General features: G+C 39.4%; 2 protein-coding genes across 5 annotated transcripts in view; one reads left to right on the forward strand and one right to left on the reverse strand.

Annotated features, from left to right (window-relative positions):
• Positions 1–17,051, reverse strand: part of LOC129762241 (dedicator of cytokinesis protein 3) — a 148,584-nt gene that overhangs the window by 5,395 nt on the left and 126,138 nt on the right. For 3 of the 4 annotated variants that reach the window (XR_008740588.1, XM_055760312.1, XM_055760313.1), the window contains 7 exons: positions 6,263–6,372; positions 6,021–6,038; positions 5,710–5,916; positions 5,475–5,640; positions 5,190–5,411; positions 4,887–5,126; positions 4,663–4,817 (listed from right to left, as the gene is read on the reverse strand). Coding sequence is in view for 3 of the 4 variants with exons in the window: in XM_055760312.1 (XP_055616287.1) it covers positions 4,663–4,817; positions 4,887–5,126; positions 5,190–5,411; positions 5,475–5,640; positions 5,710–5,916; positions 6,021–6,038; positions 6,263–6,372 (1,118 nt within the window). In the remaining variant the exon portion in view is untranslated. The remainder of the gene's footprint in view (positions 1–4,662; positions 4,818–4,886; positions 5,127–5,189; positions 5,412–5,474; positions 5,641–5,709; positions 5,917–6,020; positions 6,039–6,262; positions 6,373–17,051) is intronic. The other variant, XM_055760314.1, reaches the window with a different exon arrangement.
• Positions 14,728–16,425, forward strand: LOC129762243 (pre-mRNA-splicing factor RBM22). The gene is made up of 3 exons (XM_055760316.1): positions 14,728–15,016; positions 15,071–15,124; positions 15,197–16,425. The coding sequence occupies exons 1-3, from the start codon at positions 14,963–14,965 to the stop codon at positions 16,355–16,357; spliced, it is 1,269 nt and encodes a 422-aa protein (XP_055616291.1). The 5' UTR covers positions 14,728–14,962; the 3' UTR covers positions 16,358–16,425.

A 17,051-nucleotide genomic window follows, 5' to 3' on the forward strand; every position in this document is an offset into this window, starting at 1 on the left:
GGATTCAAGTAAATACTAGGAAAGTTTACGGGCAGAATAAGTAAATACTTTTTTTTTATTCATACGACCTACTGAGTGCGAAACTGAGTGAATAAAAAAACGTTTTGACAGCAGTTAGTGCGGCACTGGAGTTGAAACTGAACAACAACGAATTCGCTATTATGTTTCACTCAAATTTCGAACACTTAATTTCAAAAGCTAAATTTACTGAACATTTATGTTGTTCTGATGCCTTTAAATGTTGTTATACTGAAGGGTATATGCTAAAGAATATCGGGGTTTTAATTATCCAATTATTTATATCATTCATGTTCAATAAATTTAGTTTCCAAAATTAAATGCTCGGAAGTTGAGTCTGTTCGGAATATGAGTCAAATAGGTATAGCCAGAGATGCCAACCTTCCTGATTTTTCAGGATTCCCCAGACATTTTTGCACGCTCCCTGATATCCTGACGAACACTTAATTTATCCTGATGTTTCTGAAATGATCCTGATTTTTCCTGATTTTGTACTCTTTACATTATTCGTAATAAATATACTTTTCTGCAGTCTTCCATGTTTTACAAAAAACACTGCGTCCGGAATAAACATGTCCACGCTGCTGTTCACAGTTTTGTGTTTGAGTACAAACATGATTTTTTCGTACCTATGTTAGAAAATGTGACATGTTTGTATTCGTGGTATGTTTGGACATACGATGTTTAATCCCAATGTTTCACATTATGTACGAACATGGTTGTACAGTTTCTCTTGCATTTTCACCCCAAGCACCGGCAGTGCGTAGAGTAGAAGAAGCGAATCGGACACCACACCACCACCACTCAACGCGTGGTGTGTTGGTATGTTGACATGGAAAAAATGCTTTCCTTTCATGACAATGGGTGCTTCATCAAAAATATTGGGCAAATAAAATAAACCTCTTTTTCTGTTCTGAACAAAATAAACATCGATTGATATGAGAGTTTTTCACATTTGATATCATTATTTAGTGCACGCATCAATTTATATTTTGAATTCATGTAATATTCGCTATTATAAGCTATTTGAACAAGTACTAAAATTGAATTATTCAGCAGTGACATGTTAGGCGTGACGCTAACCACTCGACCACGGGAGCAACAATTTTGGCTGGATCTTTGAATACAAATGTCCAATACTGCTTGTTCGCGACGATCGCGACCCGAGCTATAAAACGAGCGGAGAAGAGGAGAAGAAAGGATGATGCAATCGCATGCACACATAGCATATGTAGTGCAGTGTAAGTGTAGCTTTTAGTTTTTTCCTTCATTCAGTTTGTGATAACATCGAGAAATTAATGGTGTGTTTTAGCCGCTGAAATTTCTCTGCTGGTTCTGCTGTGTGCCGCTGAAGGTTGCATCTAAAACTAATTTTTGGGTATTTATTTTTTTGGTCAGCATTTGTACGACGTCGCCCGCTATGCAGTCGGCTCCCCAGACTTTAATTGCCAACATGCACGCAAAAAAAAATAGAAAGCTTCTTTCTTTTCAGAGAATGTTTTCTTTGAACGAAACCAAGGATTATTTAATCAGACTTGCAAAATGTGCATGAACGATCTATAAACTTTTACTTAGTCGCGGCAATACATACACACACTCTTTACAGATACACGGGCCGAAGGTTGTGCAGTCCACTGATGATTCAACAAGAGCCAAAGATTGTACCGCTCATGACAACTCTACATGAGCTGATGATTGCGCCGGCTAGTGATCATTCTATCCTGGATTCCTCGAGTCGAAAAAGACGCACCACGCTAGATATGGGTGCAGACTAGGGGGTCGTTGCTGATTAACGGTCAGCTGCATCCCAATAGGAAGTATCCCATGTCGGGCACATGTACAGAGCACTGAAGACTGCAACATCCCAATTATAAGAACACTTGTAATACTAACCTCGAGCCAACCGCGAGTAATCGGTTACATATTACTAACATAGTTGTAAGCAAACATTGTCAAAATATTGAACTCCCGGCCCGTTAGGCTGACGCCATATGAGCCTTAATAAAAATATATATTTTGGTGCATGAACTTATAGCCTCTCAGTTCGTGCAATTTTTGAAATGCGAACTAAATTTCAAGTTCGTTTCTGTGAAAAAGTATTCTACGAAGAAATGTTTTGGGATGAATAATTTCTTTCCGTGTATGAAAAGAAACGAAACGAAAGCAATGAATACTGCGACATCGGGTGATATGTTTGTACATGATGTTCTTGAATTATAAACATCGTGTTTGTTTTCACATGTCTATGTTTGTGTATCATTGTTCGTGTTGGGGATAGACACTCAACACTAGCGAGAATCATGTTCGAATTCAAACAAAAGCATGGAATTTTCACATCGCGTGGACATGTGTAAGTGTTTTTCGGAAGACTGCTTTTCTGTCATGATAGGTCTCCGGTTCGCTCTTGTGTATATTTTACATTAACCCCTCTAACGGGCCGTGAGAACTAGGCATGTAATCAACGCAAACTACAAAACAACGACATGTTTAGATGCTGAAATACACAAAACATTTTTGCCAATACGCAAAAAACAGTCAAAAACATTGAAAAATTTGGTGGCAATATAGTTGCCATCTGCCCGTCTAGCGGAAAACATTTGATGGTAAAAATGTTGTTTTTTGTATTTGTAATTTTGATACTAGTTTCAACAAAAACAACTAATAAAATTCACGATCAGAGTCAACAGGTCCTAAACAGTTTATATGTGTTGAAAACTTCAACAAAATGACCATTTTTCAATAACTTTACGGAAAATTTGCTCTTGCTACTCTAAATTTGGAGTTGTTAACACAAAAATGGCTCCAAAATGAATAGTTTTTGATTTTTTCGCGCACAAAAAATCAGGCATGTTTCTAGACATCAGAACAAGTTCACACATAAAGTTAGAAGTGATAATTTATTGTTAAAGAAGAGAGAAAAATAAAATCGATGGTGGCAATATAGATGCCGGTACCCGTTAATAGGTTAAGTGAAATTCTCTTGACGCAAAGCTGTACTTAACTTTTTTTATCTCTACCCTCAATTGTTTCGTGGCTTTCTAAAACAGTGCTAAAAAATTTCATGAAACCAGATTGTCTGATGAATTTATGAAATTACAACGAGATTAAGTTTGAGGAACAACATTGCTTTATTGAGGATAATGTGTATGTAGATGTATCCCCAGAGTTATTAGTGTAGGAATACGTTTCCGAGTGTAACATTACTCAAGAGAAAAATTTTAAATCCACTGTCAACGTAAAAAGATTTTTTTTTATGTTATTTGTTCGTCTGATTCAAAGTAGAATTAACTTTAATGATGGAACTATTAGGAAATTAGGAAAAATGCAACAAGTCTTCCACTGCTGATATGCTTTTCTCATTCATTCCAAAGCATGGATGATGAATTTAGTGAAAATTTCAAATTGGATTTCTCTGCAATTGACTGTAGTGATGCTGTAGGTGTTTCGGAAAAAATTTAAACGATCAAAAGATCAGGCGAAACACTAGCATTTCCGCTTATGCGAGGATTTATACCATGCGTATTAATTCTTTTACATATCCGGTCTTCGTCCGAAGGAAGATATACTCTGTTTCTGGTGGGATTTGGAATGGATTCTGTATTATGAACTACAATCAAGTAACCTCTTTCTCACATGTATGGCTCGCAACAGTTTTCGACGAGGAAGCAAACATGTTCTGGAAGGATAGAATATTTAAGTTGTGTGAAAGATGGCGAAAGATTGTGGAACAGAACCATGGATATAAAATTAAATTATAATGCTTTGATTGAAAAGAATGTTTTTGTTTTCCCAAAAATCGACATTAACCTTTCGGACAATCCATTTTGAGCTATCCTGATTTATCCTGATTTTTTTTCCTGATTAAAAAAAATGATGTACGTTCTGAATCATATTTCGGACGCTTAAGGCATATGATGCAGAAAACAGATCTAAACTTTATGCACAGGTATTATTTGGTTGATATTTTTAATAAATTAGTTCAATATGCTTATAAGCTTTCTACTTTGGTACCTATTTGATTGAAAACATAAAAAAATCATCGAATAAAATGCTTTTCAAATGAAGCGAATAAGAATCAAACTTCGGACACTAAATCAAATTTTGGACAGATTGAATTCAAATTTCGGACACTTTATTTTGTAATTTTTTGGTCGAAGATTAGATTACACTTGATTATATTTTATAGTCAACTGCGAAACACTTACCAAACAATCACAGTAAACTGTTAACGATGATGAAAACTGATGAAACACGGGAGGAATTTAAATATTTATGAACGGGTTAATCCTACGTGCTCACGCTAAGCAAACGTCAAACACAAACGATAATGAGTAGTGTTGTCAGATTTTTAACGATTACGTTATAAGTCAAATGTAGTTCTCATATGAAATGATAGTGAAACCAAGGAATTAGTCTAAAGAAGCAATTGAGCTATTAATTTTATAGTTACATCATCAGTGCATTAAGCATTTCAAGATATTAGAGCAAAGTGTCCGAAATATAATTCAGAACGGTATATCTCATCTGTATGCGTTGATTTTTCACAGCATATCAAAAATCAATCAAAATTTTCGACTTCGCACTTTGTTCCTTAAATTTTTGGGCGAGTGTACATAAAAACAAATTGCAAGATCAAAAACTTACGCATTCGTGACTTCGAACCACCGCAGGATACCTGGCAACGGTTGCGCTATATCATAAATGGTCCTCTCGATCCAGAGCGATTTGAACTCGTTCTCCTTGTCGACAACTCCCTTGTGGATGGGCCGATCGTATTGGAATTTGGTAACATCATTAACCTGCGGAAACAACCCCACCCCCATTAGAGAGCAACCACTCTTGAAAAGTGATTTAAGTGCCAAACATACCTCGTAATATTTGGAGATCTTCTCCGGAACGGTAACTTTGGCACTTTTGAGATGGCTCGGGTCGGAGATGGGCCGCACGTTGACCACGTGGAAGCGTTGCTCCGGTGAGTTGAGGATCGAACTGTCCGGCGGGTAGTGTTTCTTGTCCAGTATTTGGGCCACAGGAAACTCAATCTGTAGCCGCTGGATGAAGGCGCCAATGCGTTCATACTCTAGGCCACGGTAGATGAATTGTTTGTTCTGGAGGGAATATAAAATCCGTTGATCATTCTGACTGTAAACGAACCTCATACAAATATTTACCCTAACGAAGGAGGGAAACCCAGTACCGTAATAACCAACGCGGAAATACTCCGGTTCTGGCCGAAGCTGCGTCAAGATATTCTGGAAAAACTTAGCCTCCTGAATCAGTACATCACTAAGCCGGTTGTAGTCGAAGCGCTTCCTCTCGTAAAACATGGCCAGCTCTTTGCACAGCGGTATCCCCTTCTCCCAGCATTTGCCCTTGTCGAAATAATTGATTATCTGTAGAAACGAAAAAAAATCTGTTTTAACATAATACACCCCAGGCTTCTAAATTATACCCACATTCTTGTATATCTTCTCCTTTTGTTCCCACTCCCGTGGCCCGTTGGATTCGTCCGAAACGTTCTCGCTGTCCCAGGAGAGCATGTCTGCGAACAGTTTCAGCGTCAATCCCGCCTCGATGTAGTTTTCCGCACCCAAATGAAGGTCCAACAATTTATAGATATATCTAAAATGAAAACACCCCAGTCCTTCAAAACCTAAGGTATTCATTCGACCTCAGTTTGGAAACACCCACCTGACATACATCTCCTTTCGGTTGATTTCATCGTTGTAGAAGTTCAGCAGATTAACTGTGCAGGTCATTCGCTTGTCCCGGTTCTCATCGCCCTGCATCACGCTACGATAGTCCAGCAGGCGTTCCAGCAGTCTCGTGACGGATGAAATGAACGCAGTGCCAAATTCCCGCCATGAAGGATTCTCCGCCTGGACGCGCTCCAACAGACTGTGGCGTAATCAGGAGAAAGCGATTAATTGATTGTGTGAATCGAAATGAATTATTGAATCAAATGAACAGTGAAAAAGAGGGTTATCATTGATCACACTTACGCTAAACACAACTGTTCCCTGTAGGATTTGTATTTTGTGTGTTGGTGGTAATGGGTAAGCAGATAACCATGTGTATAGTTATTTGTTAGAATAATAGAAATGTAGATGATTCGTTTTTGGCGTATGAGAAGGCATGAAACGATGACATGAAGACATTGGTTAATACGATTACATCGTCATTAGAATCAGCATATGAATTTAGTCACACATATAGAAATTTAATTATTGTAAAAGAGACTCACATAGTACTGAACAATTCACGGTATTCATCGTCACCTTTGTTTTCGCTGATCAGTAAATCCAGTTTATCGATCAGTTCGCTTTCCACCAGCCGGAAAGAACCACGAGATACCTGCGGATGAGAATATGAGTTTTAATTTTGGTTGTAATTTTCATTCATCACATTTCAAAAACACTCATTTGAAAATGATCATCAAGAAAAATATTGCACACCTCTAGGTCATATAAATTAGCCACATGGGAACACCTCTAGGGCACACAACACAAACGATGACATCATTTTTCATCGATGAAAATCAGGGATGCCAGTTGCACAGATATATTTACAAATTCGCATGTACATTTTTTATACGACATGCATATTAATATTGCTTTGCAGATTTATCTAAAAATCAATATTAATATTTAACTGCTCTTTGAACTGTCATGCTGCAACTCTGCTATGCACATTATCTCCCATTCATACTCACTATAATACACCTTGAACGAGGCATTTGTGGTTGCGTTCCAGTCTTCGCATCGTTTCCGTAGTCATAATTTTCATTCAACTGCTCGTTAGGTTTTCAAGCGCTAGAGCACTCATAAAATCATGTACCGGATAAGGTACCATTGTAGGCTGACCAAACGTACCGTTTTCAACGGGACAGTACCATTTTTGATTGTCGCGTCTTTTTATCAATTTGTACCGTATTTTGAGTATAGAGAAACACAAATTCGTACTGCTGTCCTGGTTTATAACCATAAGTGATCTTTCAAACATTTATTGTGCTTGTTTAAAGATATGCTGTAGATGTAACCAAAATTGCTGTTAATTTTGACGATTCTATTAGAATTCTTTAACACTTTAATTCTTAAGTAACCAGGGAAGGACAAAGGAAGCAGGTTAAGGAGATAAATATAAAAAAAGATTAAGATAAACCGGCCTTTTCTGCGATCGATCATATTCTACAGCAAGCAAGGTTACAATTGACAGACGAACTAGATCAATGATATCATTACTGTTTTCAACAAATCATTCATTTTTTTGAGTTTTTTTTTGTTTTTTTAATGGTAAAGAAACATGAAATATAACATGAAATATAACATAACCTCAAATAGAGTATGGGCGCAATCGAATTATATGCTTGATCTTTTCAAACAAAAGAAATATTGAAGAATGTCCATGTGGACAACACGGGAAGGGGTATAGCTAATTTTCACGCTTGTCCACGAAGGGAGAGTGGTAGTCTAAAATCGTGCTTTTTGTGTCCACGTGGTATTTGGACAGCCCCACGTAGTTAGAAAATCTTAAATGAAAGTCTTTAGAATACAGATTTTCCCAACCATTCGCTCCTCTAAATGGTTCGAAAAATATCAATTTTTAATTCGTAAACTCTAGACAACGAATCGACTCCTACTTCAGAGGACATAATTCCTACTTGACGAACAACACATATTTATCATTCACGAAAAATTAACTGTTTTTTATGCCATCTGATTATTTCATTACGCTCATTTAGCAATTCAACTGTAACAGAGCCAAATTTATTCGTGTGCATTTTTTCTCACGATAATTTTGTTGTATGTTGCAGTAGCGATTTCAATCTAAGAATACTGCTATCTAATCGATATACACATGTCGCTTTTTTCGACGTAAGAATATTCCTATTGTATGAATGTTTGTGAGAGACTGGGATCACCATCACATGATGATTGCTGCGTAGACGTACTAGAATAACACACAAATATGTTCAATTGAGGGCCCTGAGTTATGAGCTCATGATCGTTCGATTAGTAGTGGACACGCAACCAATTAGGCTACGAAGACTAAATTAACTATTGAAAAAATTGAAAATTGGTGGCAATATAGGTGGCATTATAGTCGTTAACTCCGAAAACATTGTTAGCCGCTGCCTAGAGAATTCACTTTATTGTTCACTGGTTATGCAAAAATAAAAACAATATTTCTAGTGAAGCGAAAAAACTGTTGTTTTTATATAGAGTACCGAAGGAAAAAAATAAATTTGAATTTTTCATCAAATACAACAGTTATTTTTTTGAAAAAAAAACTGCATGATCTTACACAGTAGATCATAAATAGTACGTTTACAGTAAAAAACTTATCTACTTGTTACATTTTCAACAAAATTAAAAACAGAATTTTCTGCCGGCGCTTTAATATTGTGATTTTGCTACATAAAATTGACTCCCAAATAAATATCTTACATTTTTAGCAGCTCAAAAAAATTTGAGTATTGCTAGATACTTCCAGTTTTTGGTTAAGTAAAATATTGAAATAATATTTCAAGTACAGCGAAAAAAAACATGTTTTCGTGGATAACAATATAATTGCGACGACCTTACAAAGGGTTAAATTATTCAATTTTTTACTGATTATTTCAGGCAAAAATATTGTTGCATAATGTTCCCGTCTATTGGTATTGATACGTCATTGATTGTGTGCAATATACGTTCGGAATCTCTTAAATTTTCGTTCAATGTCTTATTTTCTATTTCGTAGATTGTTTCGTTCGTAAAAAAACAATCCTTGGAGTACTGTTACTTTGAAGCACTCAAAGCTGTAATTATTTTCATGTTTAAATTACATAGGTACAAATAATTATTTTCCTTATATTTTAGTTTTCTATTTAAATTCTTCAGCAACAACTACTTCAATTCGGTTCTAGATTATATCCAACTATCTATTTATCTATATTTCCTTTTATTTAATTCAACTTATCGTAACAATTCAATTTCGCATAACACCATCTTTCCATTGATTGTAAACAAATATGACGGCCTCCGGCCCGTACCAAATCATCTCCGTCAGCAACAGTGCGCGTTCACAGAACTCGATCCGCTCTCAAGTATACACTGAACGCTGAACAGAACATCTCCCCCGGCCGTAAGCCCTGGTACTGATCCTGATCAGGATCATAACTGGGTTTACCATTTCAAACTTCCAGTACTGCTAAACTCGTTAATGGTCTCGTCTTCGAACCACTTTTCGTGCGCACAGAAGCTGAACGAATTCTGCCATCAGCTCCTGGGAAAACTTTTGTAACTAGTCCACGCTCCCAAGTGCTCCGTTTATCCCCATTCACGACAAACACCAAATCTCCTGGCACTATTTGTCGTTGATCTGTAAACCACTTCGATCTTTTATTTAGACCGGGAAGATACTCTCGCTGCCAACGATACCAAAGTTCATCGCTAAATATCGACTGGTATTCTCGACGGTGGACATTGATTCGAGGAACGCCCGCGAAGAAAATGATTCGGCGTAATTGCTTCTGGATCCTCTTTTGAGTTTGTTGATGCGTATGTTAAGGGTCGGGAATTGATGAGATCTTCAGCTTCAGTCAGTACTGTCTGCAGGATCTCGTCAGTCAACTTTCCTCCATCAGCAAACACTTTCATAACTTCCTTAACCGAACGAACCATTCGCTCCCATACTCCTCCCATATGCGGTGCAGATGGTGGGTTAAAATTCCATCGTGTACGAGCGCTAGTGAATGTGTCGGCACAATCTACATTAATTCTGCGAATCTCCGATGCCAATTCTCTACTCGCTCCTACAAAATTTGTTCCGTTGTCCGAGAAGATTTCGATGGGACTACCACGACGCTTAACAAACCTTCTGATCGCCATTTTGCACGACTCCGTCGTCAGGCTGTCGTAGGCTGTAAATGTATTGCACGTACCGTCATACACGTGAATAATGCCACCCATCTTTTTTCCTTCCGTCGACCGATAGACACTTCTAATGGACCGAAATAGTCAATTCCGACGTATGAAAATGGATCCATCCTAACCGCCAACCGTTGTGCTGGAAGGGGTGCCATTCGTGGCACTATAGGTTTCGTTTTTCTTATCTTACACCACTGACAATTTTTCATTATTTTTTTAACTATTGATCGAAGGTAACTAATGTAAAAACGTTGACGAATTTCGTTGACAACTGTTTCTCTGCTGCTATGGCCGCATTGTATATGATAATACTCAACCAATTTGGATGTTACTATGTGTTTTTTCGGAAGAATAATGGGATAACGTGCATCAAATGCTGCATATACAGCCCGCTCTGCCCTGCCTTCCATTCTGATGACTCCAAACTCATTTAGAAACGGTGATAATGGATACAGTGGATCCGACCGCTCCAACTGAATTTTTTCCCCAATCGCTAGCTCCTTATTTTTCACTAGAACCTTCACCGTGTCTGCGAATTCTTCTCCCTGTGCCACCCGCCATAAACAATTTTCGGCTGCCAGGTATTCTTCCTGTCGTAACGGTACTTCGACGGATGGAAATAATGATTTCTTGTTTATTCTCCTTGAAAAAGGCAATGCCTCAATAGCCATACCTTTTACTCGACGTTTACAATTCGAAACGAATCGTATTGATGTCGCAATTGTTCGAACCAACACGTACCAGCGAGAAATATGTTGTACTCGTTGAACTAATCCTTCGGGTAGTTCAATTTCATGGAACAGTACACTTGTCCTCAGTTCTTCTACTATGTCTGCTGCGATTTGTTTCTGTTCTGGCCAGTGTTTTTTCCGAAAGATACAAAAATTCCGGTCCATGGAACCATCGACTTTCTGATCGTAACTCTGTGGTCTTTCCCCATTTTGTAAGATCATCAGCTGCGTTGAACTTTGTGGGAACCCAATACCAGTCATCAGGATTTGTGATGCTTAAAATCTCTACAATACGGTGGGCCACAAATGGCTTATACTTCCTTTGCTCTGACCTCACCCAGGAAAAAACAGCATTCGAATCAGTCCAAAAGAATACTTTTGGGATTAAAAATGAGTGATTATCTCTAATTATTTTTGATAAACGTGCCCCCAATACAGCAGCCTCCAATTCTTCCATAGGCTTCTTCACCAGCGTCGACGAATACATGCAGCTGTATCGACTTGTATACTTTTGAATTCGCTTCTCCCAAGTAACATCGTGGTACTTCGATGGTGTCAATCAACGTAAGTAAGCGTGTCCATTTTAACCATCTTTCATAATGCTCCTCTCTTACTTTATCGTCCCAGCCGATACCACTTCGCCAAAGATCTTGCATCAGAATACGTCCGTGAATTAGCAGTGGAGCAAGAAATTGTTTAGGGTCGAACATACTCATGATGCACCTCAATGCAATCCGTTTAGTAGGCCATGCACTATCCTGAATGAACGGCTGAAGGTCTTTCCGCATGTCTAGCGTAAAAATAAATACATCATCTACCGCATTCCACTTTACTCCCAACACTCTAGCCGCTTCTTCATTCTTATCAACATCCAGAACCTTGGATTCTTCCGATTGGTTTGTACCTAGGCGGTGCATGACATCTAAGGAATTACTGACCCAATTCCGAATCTCGAAGCCTCCTTTCGCATGTAATTGCTTCACTTCATTGGCTCGTCGAACTGCCTCTTCCACGGTATCAACGCTGTCATAGTAGTCAACATAATGCTTACTCATAATCGCTTCGGCTGCTTCTGGATATTCTGCAGAATACTCTTGTGCATTCAAATTCTTAATGAACTGAGATGAGAAAGGAGAACAACTAGCTCCGAAGATAACCACGTCCATCACATAAATCTGTGGCTCATCGCCTGGGTTCGTGCGGAAAAGAAAACGTTGAGCTTGTCGATCTTCTGCGCGAACCCTTATTTGGTGAAACATTTCACGAATGTCACCCCCAAATGCAATCTTTCTCTCACGGAAGCTGCTAATAACCCCGGATAATGATGTCAACATATCTGGACCTTTTAGAAGTTTATCGTTCAGTGAAACACCGTTGACCTTCGCTGCGGCATCCCACACGAATCGAACCTTATCAGGTTTCTTCGGATTTATTACGAAATTCAGTGGTAAATACCAAGCTTTTCCTGTTGGTGTTTCACGAAGTTCCCGTTCCGTTATATGATGGGCGTAGCCCTTTTTTATGTACTCTTTTAGCTGACATTGCAGTTTATCACGTACTCCCGGATATCTCTCCATTCGTAACTCCAAACTCCTGAGTCGCTTAACAGCCATTGAGTAGCTTTCTGGGAAAAATATGCGGTCCTCCCTCCATAATAATCCGGTCTCAAATCTTTCGCCGATGCGTCTGGTAGTTCTTCCCAATATTTCACGTGCTCGACGGTTTTCTTTCTATTCCAGACGAATTGATGGGACCTCTACCGATTCCAGTTGAAAATGATCTTTCAGTAAAGCATCTAATTGTCGATCAGACGCGCTACATTCTTCACACATACAACGATGGTGTCCAATAAATGGAACACTTGTGACCAGTCCTGGACATGGCCCATACACTGTCCACCCCAATCGGCACTGAACAGCAATTGGATACCCCGAATCTCCGATCCGGGAATCTAAAGGTGAGATAAGGTGAATGTTATCTAGACCTATCAGCACTTTTGGTGTAGCTTCTTCGTAGCTCGGTATTTTGATGTCATCCAAATAATCTAAATATTCAGTAAGCTTCCGGGAGTCAAAACCTTGGAGAGGAAGATCCAACTTGGTTACAGTTCGAGCATTAAATTTGAAACGCCTGAGCATATTTTCTCCGGAAATATCCAAACATAATTTTTTTGATCTATCCTCCGTGCGACTAACTCCGTTCGTCCAGCACATTTTTAACGGTTCCAACTCTCCGTCGGCATCGAGTAGCTTCGCTGTCTCTGCTTCAATCAATGTGACTGACGACCCTTCATCGATGAGTGCCAATGTATCTACATTTTTGGATTTATTGTACAGTGTCACATGTCCCATTCTGAACAGAATAGTCTTTCCGGACTGTCGATGGCTGTTACATCTACCTTCAACTCTCGACGGACAACAGGCATTCCATGCAATACAGAATTATGATGATCATTACATCCATTAATACCACAGACTAATCTTGATCTGCATGGTTTTTCTCCGTGATTGTAGGGACACAGTGCACATAAATCTAGTCGATATACAGTTTTCCACCGCTCTTCGAGGCTCAATAATCGAAATTGTATACAATTTCTTCCATAATGTCTAGACATCAAACAAATGGAACACTTCAAATCAATTTTTCTATCATGTTTTATCGTATTAGTTTCGTGAGTTTTTCTGGGTGTATCATATAATTTGCATGGCGATGATTCTCTGGATTGAAATTGGCAACTATAATTTTGACAATCCCCGTCAGTCGTGTGAATGAAACCCTTGACATTCGACTTTTCTCGCCTTTTTGAGACTATTGAATCTTCCAGTTCGATTCGCTCAAAGTGCACCTCTAGAGCCTTCTCAACCAATTCCTCCATGAAAGCACCAAATGTTTGTAGGTCCACCACTCTAGCTTGACGTTTAAATGTTACCCACTCCACCGCGTAGCTTGTCGGCAATTTCTGCACTAGGCTCTGCATAAGAATGGGATTCTTTAGATGATCCACAAGTTTCGCTGCCTTCAAGTGCTCAGTGAACTCCTCAACAGCACTCCCGAATTCTATTATAGTTTCCAAATTCTCCGAATTTGGACCTGGGAGTTGTCGTATACGGTTAGCTAACATAGTCGATAAAATTGCTGGATTACCGAAGCGCTTTCTCAACTTCTCGATGACTGCTGGTACGTTTTCAGGCAACAGCATACGATGTCTGACAGCTTCTAGTGCCTTTCCTTTAAGGGCTTCCTGAAGCCGAACTAAATTTTCAGCATTTGTAAATCTGTGGATTTTTTTTGTGGATCTTGACTTCCCTGTCGTTCCAACAGATTGTCGAATGGATTCGTCTGCTCCAATGCACGGCAGGCAAAACCATACCACCTCCCCAATACTATCGTCGACTTCAACGCACGAGAAATGGAACCACTTCCGGCAACGATCGCAGCGAACACTAGCATCGAAGCTGTCGTCCTGGTCACAGCAAGGATAGTTGTATCTCTCCATCAGAAAGAATATAAAATTTTTGAGTAGTGTTTCGTTCGTAAAAAAACAATCCTTGGAGTACTGTTACTTTGAAGCACTCAAAGCTGTAATTATTTTCATGTTTAAATTACATAGGTACAAATAATTATTTTCCTTACATTTTAGTTTTCTATTTAAATTCTTCAGCAACAACTACTTCAATTCGGTTCTAGATTCTATCCAACTATCTATTTATCTATATTTCCTTTTATTTAATTCAACTTATCGTAACAATTCAATTTCGCATAATACCATCTTTCCATTGATTGTAAACAAATATGACGGCCTCCGGCCCGTACCAAATCATCTCCGTCAGCAACAGTGCGCGTTCACAGAACTCGATCCGCTCTCAAGTATACACTGAACGCTGAACAGAACATAGATATTGAGTGCAACTATAAAGTGACGATTCTGCTGTTACGAAATTACTAAGAATACGAACAATGAAAAAAATTAAATAAATAGATTTCCATAAAAGTTTTAGAAAGCATTCAGACCTTTACCCTATTTAGCACACATCAAACCTGTACAAATCACATAAAACTGGCATCCCTGGAGAAAAAACAAGGAGATGTCAAAATTCTGCTGCGAAGTGAATAATCGACAAAAGCAGAAAAACGTTGTGAAAGCAAAACTCGCTGAACATTGTTGCTTCGTCACATCACATCTTCAAAATACTATTTCTGAGGGTATATTTCGTAGCCAGATCGAAGTGAAAGGATCTGGGCAACAATAGTGGTGATATAATTCGGTATAACAACGCGAAATAATCACAACTATCGTACAAAATGGCGATGTCAAAGACGACCAACACGTACAATCGTCAAAACTGGGAGGATTCCGTAAGGTACTATGATTTTATGTTGGTAAGCTGTTCTAAGAATAATTTCCTCTAGGAATTCCCCATCCTCTGCCAGACCTGTCTCGGAGACAACCCGTACGTGAGAATGGTAATATTTCCTATCGATTTCCACCCCTTGAGCTGTGTGTTTTCAACAATGTTTTTTTTTCACCCATCCCAGATAAAGGAACGTTACGGGAAGGAGTGTAAAATCTGTACCCGCCCATTCACAATCTTCCGCTGGTGTCCCGGCGCACGGATGCGTTTTAAGAAGACGGAAATCTGTCAAACCTGCAGCAAGCTGAAAAATGTCTGCCAAACCTGTCTGCTCGATTTGGAGTACGGACTGCCCACTCAGGTGCGCGATGCCGCCTTGAAGATTCAGGATAAAATTCCCGAGAGTGACGTTAACAAAGAGTATTACATTCAAACGATTGAAGGCCAGCTAAAGGCCGGTGGTGACAACACTGTGGCGGCGGGTTTGGTCGGGAAATCACTTGCTGCCAGTGATATGTTGGCTAAGTTGGCACGAACAGCACCATATTACAAGCGAAATTTACCTCATATATGTTCCTTCTGGGTGAAGGGAGAATGTAAACGTGGAGAAGAATGTCCGTATCGGCATGACAAACCCGTGGAACCGGATGATCCGTTGTCGGAGCAGAACATACGAGATCGCTACTACGGAAGAAATGACCCGGTAGCGGATAAACTAATGAAGCGAGCTGCATCCATTCCAACGCTGGAACCGCCAGAGGACAAAACAATCACTACCCTGTATGTGGGTAATCTTGGAGAACACATCACCGAAGTGGACATCCGCGACAACTTTTACCATTACGGTGAAATACGGTCAGTTTCACTTGTACCACGGCAACAGTGTGCCTTCGTACAGTATACCAAACGAGCAGCCGCCGAGTTGGCTGCCGAAAAAACCTTCAACAAGCTCATCCTTGGTGGCAAGAAGCTCACCATCAAGTGGGCCCACTCGCAGGCCAAATCTACCGCTTACGCCCAAAGTTCCGTTCCGCGGAACAATCGAATCTTCGACCCCGTTCCAGGGCTTCCCGGTCAGCTGCCGATGCCACCTAATCCGAACGATTACTTCAACTTGCAAGCTTCGGAAATGGCTGTCCTACCACCGGGCATGAAAATTCACCAACTACCTCCAGGGTTGATTCCCGGGGCTCCAACGGGAGCTGGTTATTCACAAATGTACCAAGCGTCGGGCTCGGGGGCAGCCGCAGGAATGATGATTCCGCCTACACTGCCTAATCCGGGAATGCAGCAGATGCACTATCCCAGCCAGGATCCGGCCCGGTTAGGGGCGCTGAAAAAATAGTAAATTGTGGATGTTTGTATGTGTGTCGCTGCTTCGTCAAGATCGTGAATAAAGTAGTACATATTCAATTACTGTTTTGGGTTTACATTTTTGCGCATTTAGTAGAGGGGCTTTGACGATTTTGGTTTTCCTCATTTCATCCGGTTAGCAGTAAAGAATAAGCTAGTCTCCGTGAAGGCTGGGAAAAAATTGTCAAACTTATTAGTACTTAGTCTTAGTCTTCCAAAACTCGACATCCTCGACATCATAATATCAAATCATTTTCAGACACAATTCTCGTTCAAGATTTTCACGTTCAATCACGTTCAAGTAACATGTTTTTGTTGACAACAGAAAGTGCGAGCCCCGCATTTTACTTGCTACTACAGTAATCGTTTCCTGGTTTAACTGGTATGCGTTTCAACTGGGCGAACGTTAACTGGTCCTTGGACCAGTTAAAAAGCAGAACTTCGTAAACAATCGACGCCATTTTCAAATGGAATATTCGCTGTGAGGAGAATTCGAATGTAATTTGAAATGTAATGATAATTTACATTATTTTCGCATGACAAAAACATTGATTAAATTACAGAAAAATAATTTCCTCAAATTATATCTCATATCTGTTGTCACACTCAATGCGAAACTTCCATTGGAATCCTTTTGTTTATCCAATTTCATGACCAACGCGAATCAAACAATTCATTGAAGTTCC

The sequence above is a fragment of the Toxorhynchites rutilus genome, chromosome 1 (assembly GCF_029784135.1).
Source record: "Toxorhynchites rutilus septentrionalis strain SRP chromosome 1, ASM2978413v1, whole genome shotgun sequence".
Classification (NCBI taxonomy): Eukaryota; Metazoa; Arthropoda; class Insecta; order Diptera; family Culicidae; genus Toxorhynchites; species Toxorhynchites rutilus.

What these genes read in the sequence shown, in the direction of transcription:
- LOC129762243 (XM_055760316.1), top strand. Translation starts at nt 14,963, where the DNA reads ATGGCGATGTCAAAGACGACCAACACGTACAATCGTCAAAACTGGGAG. An exon ending in GTCAAAACTGGGAGGATTCC is followed by an intron (nt 15,017 to 15,070) that starts GTAAGGTACTAT and finishes AATTTCCTCTAG; the next exon opens with GAATTCCCCATCCTCTGCCA. An exon ending in ACAACCCGTACGTGAGAATG is followed by an intron (nt 15,125 to 15,196) that starts GTAATATTTCCT and finishes CACCCATCCCAG; the next exon opens with ATAAAGGAACGTTACGGGAA.